The sequence below is a fragment of the Polyergus mexicanus genome, unplaced genomic scaffold (genome assembly GCF_030449975.1).
Source record: "Polyergus mexicanus isolate NDT 795.1 unplaced genomic scaffold, iyPolMexi1.0 SCAF_12, whole genome shotgun sequence".
Lineage (NCBI taxonomy): Eukaryota > Metazoa > Arthropoda > Insecta > Hymenoptera > Formicidae > Polyergus > Polyergus mexicanus.
In genome coordinates, this window is record NW_027223332.1 from 9,146,022 (window position 1) to 9,158,938 (window position 12,917).

General features: G+C 33.0%; 1 protein-coding gene across 10 annotated transcripts in view; it reads left to right on the top strand.

Moving 5' to 3' along the window:
- Positions 1-12,917, top strand: part of Nachralpha6 (nicotinic acetylcholine receptor alpha6) — a 223,693-nt gene that overhangs the window by 69,169 nt on the left and 141,607 nt on the right. For all 10 annotated transcript variants that reach the window (XM_070305201.1, XM_070305202.1, XM_070305205.1 and 7 more), the window contains 2 exons: positions 5,135-5,274; positions 12,209-12,253. In XM_070305201.1, coding sequence (XP_070161302.1) covers positions 5,135-5,274; positions 12,209-12,253 — 185 coding nt within the window. The remainder of the gene's footprint in view (positions 1-5,134; positions 5,275-12,208; positions 12,254-12,917) is intronic.

The window sequence follows — 12,917 nt, forward strand, 5'->3', positions numbered from 1 at the left end:
ATTTTTGGAACATTCTATAAAATTAATCTCTGCTACTAAAATTTTGATCATCTTTTTTCTCACGGTTATTTTTTAAATAATAACATTTGCCTTTTCTGTGCATTAGATTGTGTAGCAGTCGTTTCATTCTTTATTGCAATCGGTATTTTTATTTACATTGTCGCATGTCGTCAGCAATGACGTAGACGTAGAAAGAAAAATAACGCAGTCTCGCACACATGTGTCGATTATACACACGCGTACATAGGCATATGATCAGTTCTTATAAAGACTGTCGTCTATAGCGATATTTTCTGTAAGACTTCGTTAACGGTGACAGTGATGTTGAAGCGCTGAAAAGAATCTGATTATCCATTCATATCGACTCGTATTTTGATGAAATTTCCATATCCATATAAGTTATACTTTAATTATATATATATATTTGGGCTACACTCCTTTTTTTTACTAAATTTTTGTTTTTTCTTCGATTTCTGCCGCAACTCGGTCTCATTAATCTAAATCGACGTAGGCGATCAAATAAAATCACCTTTCTCTGTAAATCTTTTGTGAGGTTCCATTAAAAGGCCCATTCTCGGCCTGGTAATGATATCTTCCGCTATGGCGAGAAGCCATGTTCTTGCCACTTTTGATGAAATTTCTCATTTCTCGCGCCTTTTGAAATGATGAAATATAAAAAACTAATTTCGCGCATAAAGAAAGTTTTGAAGAAGTTCTCAACAGCAAGTAGTATATGTATGCTCGCATAATTTCTTCAATAACTGATTATTATTGCCTATGTATATTCGGTTATGTACCCCGTTTTCTTTCATAGTGACTTAAACTGTCAAACTTAAAACTCGACATCTACGATAATACTTTTTAATAGTTAAGTCAACAAAAGTGACAAACTTTCTTACAAATTAGCATTGTTGTCTCTCCTTCTTTCTTTCTTTTTTCTTTTTTTTTCGCATTTCATGTCTGAGAAACACGTATCAATTGTTAAACAATTGAAATATTTTATTCTGCGCTTTTGCCAAACTTTCTCGTCCTCCTTTTTTATCTATGTTATTTAATTTGTATTATACAATCTCTCGCATGGATTGATAATTCGTAGATTCTAATTTAGATCAGAATATAACTACATGTAAATTTGTTTCTTCATATTTGATAGAAAAAAAAAGAGATAGAGATAAACCTATAATAATTTACGCGAGAGAAACTCGAAAATATTACGCATCAAGTAACAATTACTTTATGGTATGTAATTTGCAATTTCTCGTCGAAAATCTCCTCATTAATCCGATTCGCTAATTTTTGGAAATTAAGTGACGACACATATACATCGAGATTGAGTCTGTTCCGCGCATTTGCAAAGCGTATTTTCTCAGGTTGATGTTGATTTCCAGGAATTTGTTAGCAGGTACGAGAGATAATCCCGCTTATATGGTTCGTACTTGGTGCTCAACACATTCCTCACCATTAACAATTTGACTAGCACAGTTTAATTCAAGCGATAAAACAGTTTAATAGCCACCGAATGAACTATCGTAAGCTTATAACGAAACTTTATCGGGAATAACGCGAAAATATGTGAGAAAGTTGTGCAACTATCATTCGAAATGTGAGATTCATGCTCATTACATGCTTTCGTGAGATATATATGCACGATCCATTAAATTATATGCAAATGGCAGATCTTATGCGGATGTACGTAAGATAGAACAAGGTAAAATAAGAATAAAGTGCTGCGTGAAATTGCGAGTTATAACAGCAAAAGTGAGAAATAGCACGTATAACATTCTAACTATCATTTTTCATTACTCATACATGTAGTAACTGACGTGGTCCTTTTCGAGCATGTTAAAACGAATAAAAAAGGAATCGCTATACATTATTTATTCAGTTTTGTCAGATTAATAATTCTTTAGCATAATTTTCTATTTAATTAAATTGTTCGCTGTTAAATATAGCTCTCGTGTTGAATATTATACAAGGACATCTCGATTATTTTTTTTTTTTTATCCACATTAAAGCAAATACATGTACTTATGTAATGTATTAGTTACAAGACATTCTACAAGAGGTTCTAGCTTCTTCATCCTTGGAAAATCCATTAATACAAGTTGCGGTGCACACGAGAATTGCGACGCACGTGCCCCGCTTGTTAGTTTTCCCCAAGTTCCATTCCAGTGTTACGTATGCCTCATTAATTACTGCCATCGTCTTCCAGCACTCGGCTAAATGGCCGCTGCACGATTCGACGGAGTCGCTTATTGCTGCTACGTTCCGCCGTCGCTCATTCAAGAAATTCAAGTCTCGAAGCGTATTATTTCCGTGCGAGGGATCGCTAAAAGGGATTCACGCTTATCCGTCCTTTGGCGATGCTATCGATTTTTTCAATTCATTAATATCCCTGAGCGCGCGACGGGCGCTGCCTTTCGAAGCGAAAATTGACCGATAACGCATTGCCGAGTATTTTATTATATTTTACGCGATGGCATTTTGTAATCACAAATTTGCGCTCGTTACTGTCAAAGTGGTTAATTAAACGGGATTTTGATTTATTTCTCTGTTCTCCTAGTGGGCATCCGATAAATCGTTCATCAGACTGTACTATTGGGGAATGTGACCGTAAATTATTTTTTAAGCCGCATAATTAATTGCAGTCCTAATAATTCAGCTTGTTTACACGATGCACGTTGTAATCAAATGTGCGTCATGCGTCCTACATCGCAAAATTTCTGATTAATCAACGCCCGCGCGATATGTCCGTAGTGTATAAATTAGAAACGTCGGATTGATATATGCGTTATACGTTTGACTAATCTGATAATATTAATTTCATTTTTGTGATCCGGGAATACTCCACGTATACATATAACGCCCGCTTGAAAATTATTAACCCGTAGGTGTAAATGTGGGCGTAAATAATTACATAGTGATCGCACAGTCGCTACCATGCTCTAATCAAAGTATACATATCAGTGACTTAAATTTCTATGTTAAAATATATACGATTTTTCTGATTTGTAATAAAATTTGATCTTTTGTGTCTTTTTTCTAATTATTATCCATTTTAGAAAAAATATGAGATGGAAAAATTGTTTTATTTCGAATATACAATCGTTAAATGCCTAACGGTAACTTGATCGGTAGAAAAATATATTATGTATGTCACAAAATTTGGACTCTACGTAAACAGAATCGCATTAATATTATTTGGACGCATAATATTATCTTGTCAGCTTAAACGATCTGGAGTTTCAGACAAATCAAAATACGTGATTATCGGTTGACAGAATTCGCAATATGATTGATACCATAAAGCGATGAATTTTGCAAGGAAGCTTCGACCCTCATATCTCAGCATCGCTCGTACGTGGAATATTAATGTCCCCGTGGGAGAGAAGACGAAGAGGGAATCGCGGGACGATCGCGAAATATTCGGATCGGAAAGACCGTCGTGTGTCCGATGATAGATATTTCACGGCGTGCGGTATATTTGTCGCGACTCCACGATACCTCGGCTTGTTCTCAATAGACGCACGTGCACCGAATTCGGCCGACGGCCATTATTCTCCCTATGCGGACACAATCCTGTTGCATTTCGTATTCGGCAGCAGCGGCGGCGACGTACATCGTCCCGAAATCCAAACTTGATCCCGCAGCAACACGTGCTGGAATACAATTTGATCTGAGTCGGGTAGAGAATGCGCTCTCACGTCGGGATTTGTCGAAGGATTAAAGTAGTTTACTCGGTTGTCGTTCAGTTGCGATAGATCGGAACTGAAGTGGACCAAGCGCGACTCCGGACGGCTTCCGAGTTCGTATACGCCGAACTCTCCACCGACGTTTATGCAAGTTGTGAGCTCGCCAACTTTGTAATCGCCAGAATGCATTAATCCGCCCGCCCAATGCATTACGGTTACCAATAAATGATCGATTGCAAGTAGTTATAGAGAACATAATTTTGAAAGGTAATTGTGAACGAAAAAAATTAAGTTAAAATTAAAAATTAAATACTCTGGATACACTTTTCTCTTAAGAAACAAAAGATATCTGAATGTACGTAAAATAACGAAAATATTTCCTTTTTATATATTTTCCTTTACACACACATATATATATATATATTATATTTTATTTTAACGTGAAACACAATCGAAATATTTTTGTTCAAAATAAAGTACACATTCATACACGACAATATAAACATCTTCTTTATTTGTTTACGTATTCATACAGCAAAAAGTAAAATACGCACGGGTATATAAGGTTCTCAAATATCAATACAGGTATCAGTCGTGTCGATGAACAAGTGCGAAGACAAGATCGTAAGTAAATTACCACGCTTTTTGGTGAAAGACGGAATAAGAGATTAAAGCAATATAGATGTGTGGAATATTGTACGTATCTTTATATGCGCGGTTATCTCGTGTTTATGCCGCGCAGTATTTGACAACAGCTTATTGTACAATATTTCATATTCCATATATAATTACATGCGTACATAATAATGTAACATATTATACAATACATAAATATTTTAAATACAAATGAATAATTACGTATTTTTAGCGATTATTATTATTCGAAATATATCTAATATATTTATTGGCTAGAAAATGTATGGAATCTTTTTTGTCACGAAACATCGCGATAGTAATTTCATGTAAATCGATGTAAGCTGGTGGGAAGGAGGGTTGATTAATTATAATAGTATTATGAAATATATATGTCGCGATAAACCTATCATTGTAATAAATTAATTTTAATCCGATTTATGAACAAGACAATTTATTAAAACGAATAAGAAAAGTGCGCATATAGTTTCTGTCAGCATCAAGAGTTCCATGAATAATTGCTTTTTGACGCAAACTGCCGACAACTTAAGATTGGACACAAAGAGCAAAAAAATGTTTCGGGCATTGTTTATCCTGTCTGTTGTATTAGAAATAATTAAATCGCCTCCTGTTATGTTTTTTTTCCGAGAAAAAAAACCTGTTGTCCGACGCGCAGCGAGAATCTTTCCCCTCGTATCTCTTCGTAAATATGCTTTGACAAGGGTCGCTATTATTTGTAGCTCACACCCTCCGGAATAACGCAGAGAGAGCTCTGACTGACATTCGATTTTTTTCATTCTTTGTCGCAGAGAGCCTTTGCGGGTTACACGAGAAACGCTTATTGAATAACGTACTGGCAAATTACAACACCTTAGAGCGGCCGGTCGCGAATGAGAGCGAACCGCTGGAGGTGAAGTTTGGCATCACTTTGCAGCAAATCATCGACGTGGTGAGTCATTGAATCTTCTTTTATATCACATATTTCAAACTCATTATACTTTATGCGTATCACAAAAAATATATATTTATTTATAATATAATAAATTTATGGGAGAAATATTGTATCTGATTACGTGTAATTGATTAGCTCAATAGTTTTACTAGAATAATAGGAATATAGGAATTATAATTATACCTAACGAGAGATATCATTGAAAACAATTTTTTTAGATATCATACTCACATAAAAAACGTACAGTTTAGTATATGACTTCTAAGCGTTTCTTTAATTTGATTATTCTTTTAGTAACTTGAATGTGGAATAATTATAGTCAGGACATAAAGATAATAAATTACATACTATGAAATAATTAATTACATACGCAACAGCGCGTTAGCGACCACTAACAAAGTCGATTATCTGAAGCATAGTTAAGATTAGCACGATTGCGGATATGTTTCAAATCTTAAAGATGAATATTCATTATAAGATGGCTATTCTGTAGCCCTGCGTGAACCCTTGAGATAAGAAGCACCAAGATTAGCCGTACAAGTTTTTGCACGCCAAAATATCGGGCTTATCTAAATGAATGCGCGGTTAACAGGGGACGAATGAGGCAAGATTGCATTATGTTCTCCATCTTTGACTATTTACTTCCACTGTCCATTATGTACAGCGTATTCTGTATATACGCAATACATAGCGCAGACATTAAACCGAAGGAAAAATGTAAAAACGCATCCGTAGTAAAACGCGTTCGCGAAACGGAAAAAAAATCCAACATTGATCGTTAATTTTAAATTTAAGGAAATTCTTAGTCCGCAAGATGTTTCGAGAAAAAATCCACGTTAAATTTTATCGCGAATTATTTTTAAATTCCCAAAAAAGAAACGAAATTGTGTGCAGTCCAATCTGTCTTGAAAAATAAAAATTATTATGCAAACAAATTTTTTGTATAAACGAAAAATGAATTGCAATTTAATTCGATACTTGACCTCGATGCTTCGTGAGAAGCGAATATCACACTTTTTGGCAGGAAAAATTAAATAATATTTTTTTATGCCGAATATCATTAAATTCTCTCTTTGCAGTTTTTTTGTTTTTCTATAATAATCGTATGTAAATTAATTTTTTAATTAATTTTTTATTGATATTGTTGATATTTTTTGTATTCAATTTTTAATGCATGCATATTATAGCGAGTTAGTTTATGTGAAATTATAGACACATCGAATGATCCTTAGTTAGAAAATCATCGGTAGTATTCTAGTCGTGAGCGTTATCGTGACCCGTATAAAATCCCGATTGATCAATATTTGATGGACGTAACGAATGAACGGTATTCAAGCGTTCGCGTTAAGGATTTATGACGCGAAAGCTTTTCCGCACCCCGATCACAATTATAAATTGGCCGAAGGAGGTACACCGAAGTACTCGCAATCCACTTCAATCTTGTTAGCTTGGGGAAGAGGCTAGAAATAATATATAACCCGGATTAAAGAAATCTATCACATGTATTTCCTGTCAAAACATTTCTATGATCGGCGTTAACTGCTGAGAGAATATATCTGTCACTTCTCTCTTCCGCTATAAGCTTTTGATGTTTTACTTACAACGCGAAGATTGTAAGATTCTATTTCGCGTATTCCTCAAAATGAATATGCACTTAAAGTTTATCAGTTTTATTTCGCTTACCTCTCGGATTCCCTCTAGCTACGATATAATAAATGTAACTTTAGTACACACAACTTGATTACAGAAAATACATGCTGTGTCTATAGCAATTCCGTGCTGGCACTTTTTTCATTTACTTGCAAAGAATGTGATTATCTGGATAATACAAGTTTATCCTTTTTTATTCAGTCTCATGTATTGTTTTTCTATTGTTATAACTGTCATTATTATACGCCATAGTTTTCCTTTTAAAAGTTCATATAATCTGATATATATTTCCAGTGTGTGTGTGTCTGTGGGGGGGGGGGGAGAGTGGATGTGTGTAAAAACAAAAGGCTGCGTTCTGGACGTTAAGAGCGCGGATGTTTTCGAGACAGACTCTCTTTATCTCTTTCTAGCAAAACATATTCCATTACATCTGCCGCTTGCTACCCTTGTATCTATCGTCGTTTTGCTAAATCACATAGCTCAAATTGACTCAAGTTTTTGCCGTTGCCCTTTTCAAAGTATTATTGTCTCTGGAAACGACAAGCATCTCTTTCTTATTCGGCGCAAGTTGCTACAAAAAACTCGGTGATCTCTTAATGAATTAATTCATAAATCTCATACACACACACACACACACACACACACACACAATACCGAAATATTCACTGAATCTCAAATATCTTTTCATGTTGAATAAGATCCTTAAACTATTTCTCTTCTGTATAGTTGACACGATATACATTATTTGATATTTTGTTATCGTGAATATTCTTAATTAGTGAATATTCCTCTAAATCCAAGTTATTTAAATTTTGGTTTTTAATTTCAATATAAAAAAAAATTTCCTAATATCATAAAAGTTTTTTTCTATATTACTATTATATTGCAGATCAGTTAAACTATAGGTAAATCCAACGTAAACAGATGAAACTACGACCGTTTAAAAACTGTATAAAGATAAGAGAAACTTTTTAATATTTAAACAAATTATGATTGTATTTTATAACATTATTTCTCAAATTATTTCTCATAAGAAACATACTTAACTTGTAAATAAGATCGCACGAATGTATAATCTTATTGGTAAATTGTATTCAAAATTGTACAGTATTAACATTTAATTAAAGTAATATGCTGTAATAATGATAAGTAAAAACAAATACAATATAGTGGACAGTCCCTCTTTCAGTTTCCATTTAAAATTAATTTCAACACAGTTAATACGAGAGTATTAGCCAAAAAAAGTTTTTCGTTGATACATTTAGCTTTAAATTCAAACTTTTATTTAATCTCGGAATTGAGATCTTTCGTAAAAGCAAAGTTCCTTTAATTGGTGACGAAATGAAAAGGTGAAAAAGTTCATAATGGCAGGAACTCGACTCCGATGTTAGCGTGGAACGCGAAACAAGATCAACAAAACCTTTTGCATTCTGTAGTAAACCGAAACTAATCACATTTTTATGTAGTCGAAAAGTCATTGCAAAACAGCATTGATTTTTTTATGTAGGAAGTATTTAACTTTCGAAATTTTGTCTCATATATATAAAAAAAAAAAAAAAAACCCGAACACTTCTCTACATACGTGATGTTTATAATACTTTCTACATTATATATCATACATCCCGCACGCGATTTTTATTATCTCTTTGACAAAACAGTGGGAGATAATATCGAAAGCGACGCGATACACGCTTTCTTCCCCTTAATTTCATTTCTAAGTTTTTTAGCACACTATAAACTTTTTACACTTTACGGTCGTAAATATATGGCTGCTCAGTCGCGGCTTTTTCTCTTTTCTACGGTCGATGAAACGTCGACTCACGCTACTGTCTGCATCAGCACGCTGCTGGTATCGAACAAGACATCAATGTCTTACAAAGGAAAGTATTTTTTCATTGTTTTCTTGCTTACTATATCGAGAAATATACGATATATTATTTTTCAAAAAAGTACGTGAACTATATGTTTTGCAAGTTAAAATAACGAAGAAGGAAATAAAATTATATTCTAAACTTTTTAAATAATATTTTTACACTTTCTTTTTTGAGAAACGTGGGAGAATCGCAAAAATTGCAAGCATTATTATTATAGCAAAAGCGGATGATATCGGCGATAAGATATAAGATTTTGTTCATGTACTGCACATATGCAACTTGTGCATTACGCGGACAATATACGCGTCGTGAACTTTTCACGTTGCATCGATTAATCATAGCGTATATTGCAGAAACTCTTGTTTCAAAACGGCCGTGCTTTTCCACTTGACGAATGTTTATACACTTTGTCGGCATCTGATGACGTTAATTATTTTGATTAATTGCCCATCCTTAATTAAGACTTCTCAGCTCTCTATGTATAAATTGTGCAACGATACACGGATATTCGCATAACTCGAACAGCTTTCCTCGTAGATTCGATCCGAAATGTGAAATTCATAAAAATTCAATCTGATATATTTCATTCATCGCGGAACGAAAGAAATGCAGTATTCATTGTTACCGCCATTGTCGGCTACGAAATGAAACCTTTGCCTTTCATCGTTCGGAAATCGCGTATTTTATGTATCTCCGCAAAGTCCGTCGAATAATGTCGACGTCATGGGGAATCCGTATGCCAATTTCGCGTCATTTCAGACGGGAAAGCGAACCGTGAAATTTGCACTTTTTTTATTCATCCAGGGTTTCACATTGAGCCGAGCTCAACATATCTGATCGATTATTATATTGTATTTCGTCGACAGAATGTATAACACAAAATATGTAAAGTATATTCAATTTAATATAATATCATCATACTATCTATTAATAGAAGCGAAATAAAGAATTTGCAAGAATTCGAGAAAAATTCTTCTATATCAAGAAAAGATTGAAAATTTAGTTTTCCTCTATTGCTTATTTATTTATTACAGCATCTGATCGGTGTCTGCGAAAAATTCATAATGATTTTGTAATATCAGCTGCGATATATCTCACGATTCTTGATGCAACAAAAATTAATTCGTAGCATCACTTGTAATTTTGTTCACCTTTACTCAGGCTGACAACATTGCCCGAGAGTGATGAGCGCAGAGAGTGGTTGCACTATACACCGTAAGTTTTTAGTCTTTGTCGCAAGGTACAATTACGTTGCGCCAATGAGTCAGTCATGACAAAACGCATCCGTGTGACTCATACATAAAGAGCGCCGACATAGCGGAAGCGGAAGTGCGCTGAGAGAAGATGTGAGAGAAATGCGTGGGCTGTGCGCAACCGGTGCACAACCTTTATCACGCCAAAACCACTTCGTCGTTAGATTTTAAAAAGCAAAAAGAGATTTGTGCGACAAAAATATTAATGGAATTATTTTCCGTTTATTTTACATACTAAAATTTTGTTAAAATTTTATGGAATTATCTTGCAGATATATATATATTCTAGTGTTTCTTTTACAAAGATCTTTCAGATCCTTTTCAGATTCTTTTATAAACTCTCTGTGTAAATAAGTTATTCATAAAAATAATCATATCGCATTTGAATTAATTTTTTTTATTTCACGCGGAATATAATCTTGTTTGCAAAGGTTCAAAGATTTTCTTTTTGCTACTACAGACATGCATTTTTTTAAGAACGCTCTTATAATGTACCTTGAAGATTGGAACAATATTAGTCTGATGGAGAGATTACGATTTAGAATTGCGCTTTCTCATGCAACTCTTGGTTGGCAATTGTTAAAATTGATTTTTTTATTTGATGTTGTGCGATGCACGCGCGATCGTTCATGAATTTCAGATTATGTTGTGGTATAAACGTTCATACGCAATATGACAATGATCGAATGCGTTATAACAAATTTTAATCGACAAATTTTAATAGACAATGCGAAAAATTTCGTCTACATGTAGTCGCATTTCATATTTTGTTTAATATTTTTATTTAACATTTTTGCGAGTACATATTATTAAATCAACGTTACTTTTATTTGCTTATTCATATTTTTTTTATTTTTTTGAAAATTATCTGCCAATTTATTTTCGTTTTACAACGTGAAATGCGTCCGTCGAGTAACAAATTCAATTAATAAGACTGTCCATGGGATTTATCTCGGGATTTAACAATACAAAGAAAAAAAATACATTCGTTTTATAAATCATTTCGAAGCTCTCGATAACACCGCATGAGAGAGGACGATTCTTTTTGGCCGACTCGATCGAAGCCATATTTTCAGCCGGCAATTTGCGGTTATTGGCTATCTCTTTGACGGGTATTCTTACGATTGAACTACTCGCTTTTCTTATCTTTGCTTTCACTTTTGTTATGATTCTTCAAATTTTTTTTATTTGTACCGCGAATGCAAATTTTGTACGCATACACAGTCGCCGGCCTAGCAAAAAGCAGTTAGTAACTTTCTCGCAACATAAAGAAATCTTTAACGCACACTCGATAAATGAAGTGACACAAAACCGATTTTAAATTTAATTCTTTCTTTTTTAATAATTAATAATTGTCGACACTCGATTGCGTTATTTTTAGTTATGTTAGATATTTACATTACATATATAATAATCATTTTAATGTGTTTTATTCCATTTTAAAATTATGCGTTGCGTAAACGCAATCATTATGGATATCGTGCGATCGAGCTTTCTTAACATATTTTAAAATTATGTACGGGATGGCGCAATGCGTTATCGAGTATGCTGGTGAAGTTAATCGCACTTTCAACTGATTCTATGAATAAATATTTACTGCATGTGTATGCTGTTTACTCGCATCGAGCGAAACGTATGAGTGAGTTTATGCGTCAACGTTGAATGAGATATGTGCAGCTATGCTCTCAAATGCTTATATCAAATTATTTCAATTATTTTCAAACAAATAGCTTGTATTAGAAAATGATAACATTCCGTAAATAAATGAAGAATTTAAGCAATATGATAAAAAGGTATAATTTATAGATAAATTTATTGATATCTGTTTTAAGTGAAATTATTTAAAAGTAATGTTACACATATAATTATATGTGTTTCTCTAACAAAAATCATTAAATAAATGATATGAAGTTTGATATAAATAATCATGTTAATTTAAAGCAATGTAATTATGCATCTTTCATTATTCTTATGCTACAACTAAAATAAAAGTGACTGAACTTTTAATACAATGTAAAGCAATGAAAAATTCTGATATATTTTAGCAATTATGTAACGTATATCTTATAATTACGACATATCGTATATATATTACGACATGTATCGTTATTTTTATCATGTCTATATGAAATAATACTGTTTTGTTCTTTGCAGGATGAAAAGAACCAAATACTTACGACCAACGCGTGGTTGAAATTGGTGAGTGAAATAAAATCTTTTTATCTTCTTCTCTCTCTTTCTCTCTTTGCAATCGCTTTATTCTAATCGATTTTTATAAGAAGAAATGTTTTATCATTCTCTAATAGGGAAACTCTAATATAACGAAAACTTGCGAGAAAAAGGTTTTTCATCTTATAAAATTTCTAAGGTTTCAAAATTTTTTATAAATTATAATGATAATTATATATATTAGATATCAAACAGAGAGAGAGAGAGAGAGAGAGAGAGAAAGAGAATATATAGAGAAATTTTAATCATTTGTATAAGACACGAAATTGCTCTTGCGTAATTTTGATTTCGAATTCTTACTAAGATTCTCATTACTTCTAAACAAAAATTTATACATTCGCCAGAAGCGAAATATGCGATAATGAACAATATTCATTATTAAAATTTTCGATCTGTACGTAGGTGCTTCTACTCTTTTATATAATGGTTATTAAAAGAGAAAAATAACTTATAAAAAATAAACTTAGTTTTTCGAGATAAAAATTTTAAGATCTTAATGATCATATATTTTCTCAATTTTAAACACTATATAATAACATATATACGGTAAACGGTATATACATATATACTTATGCGCATAGATTCCTCTATTCAGTTTCATAGCCATACCGCGTTGGAATAAACGACACGTTCA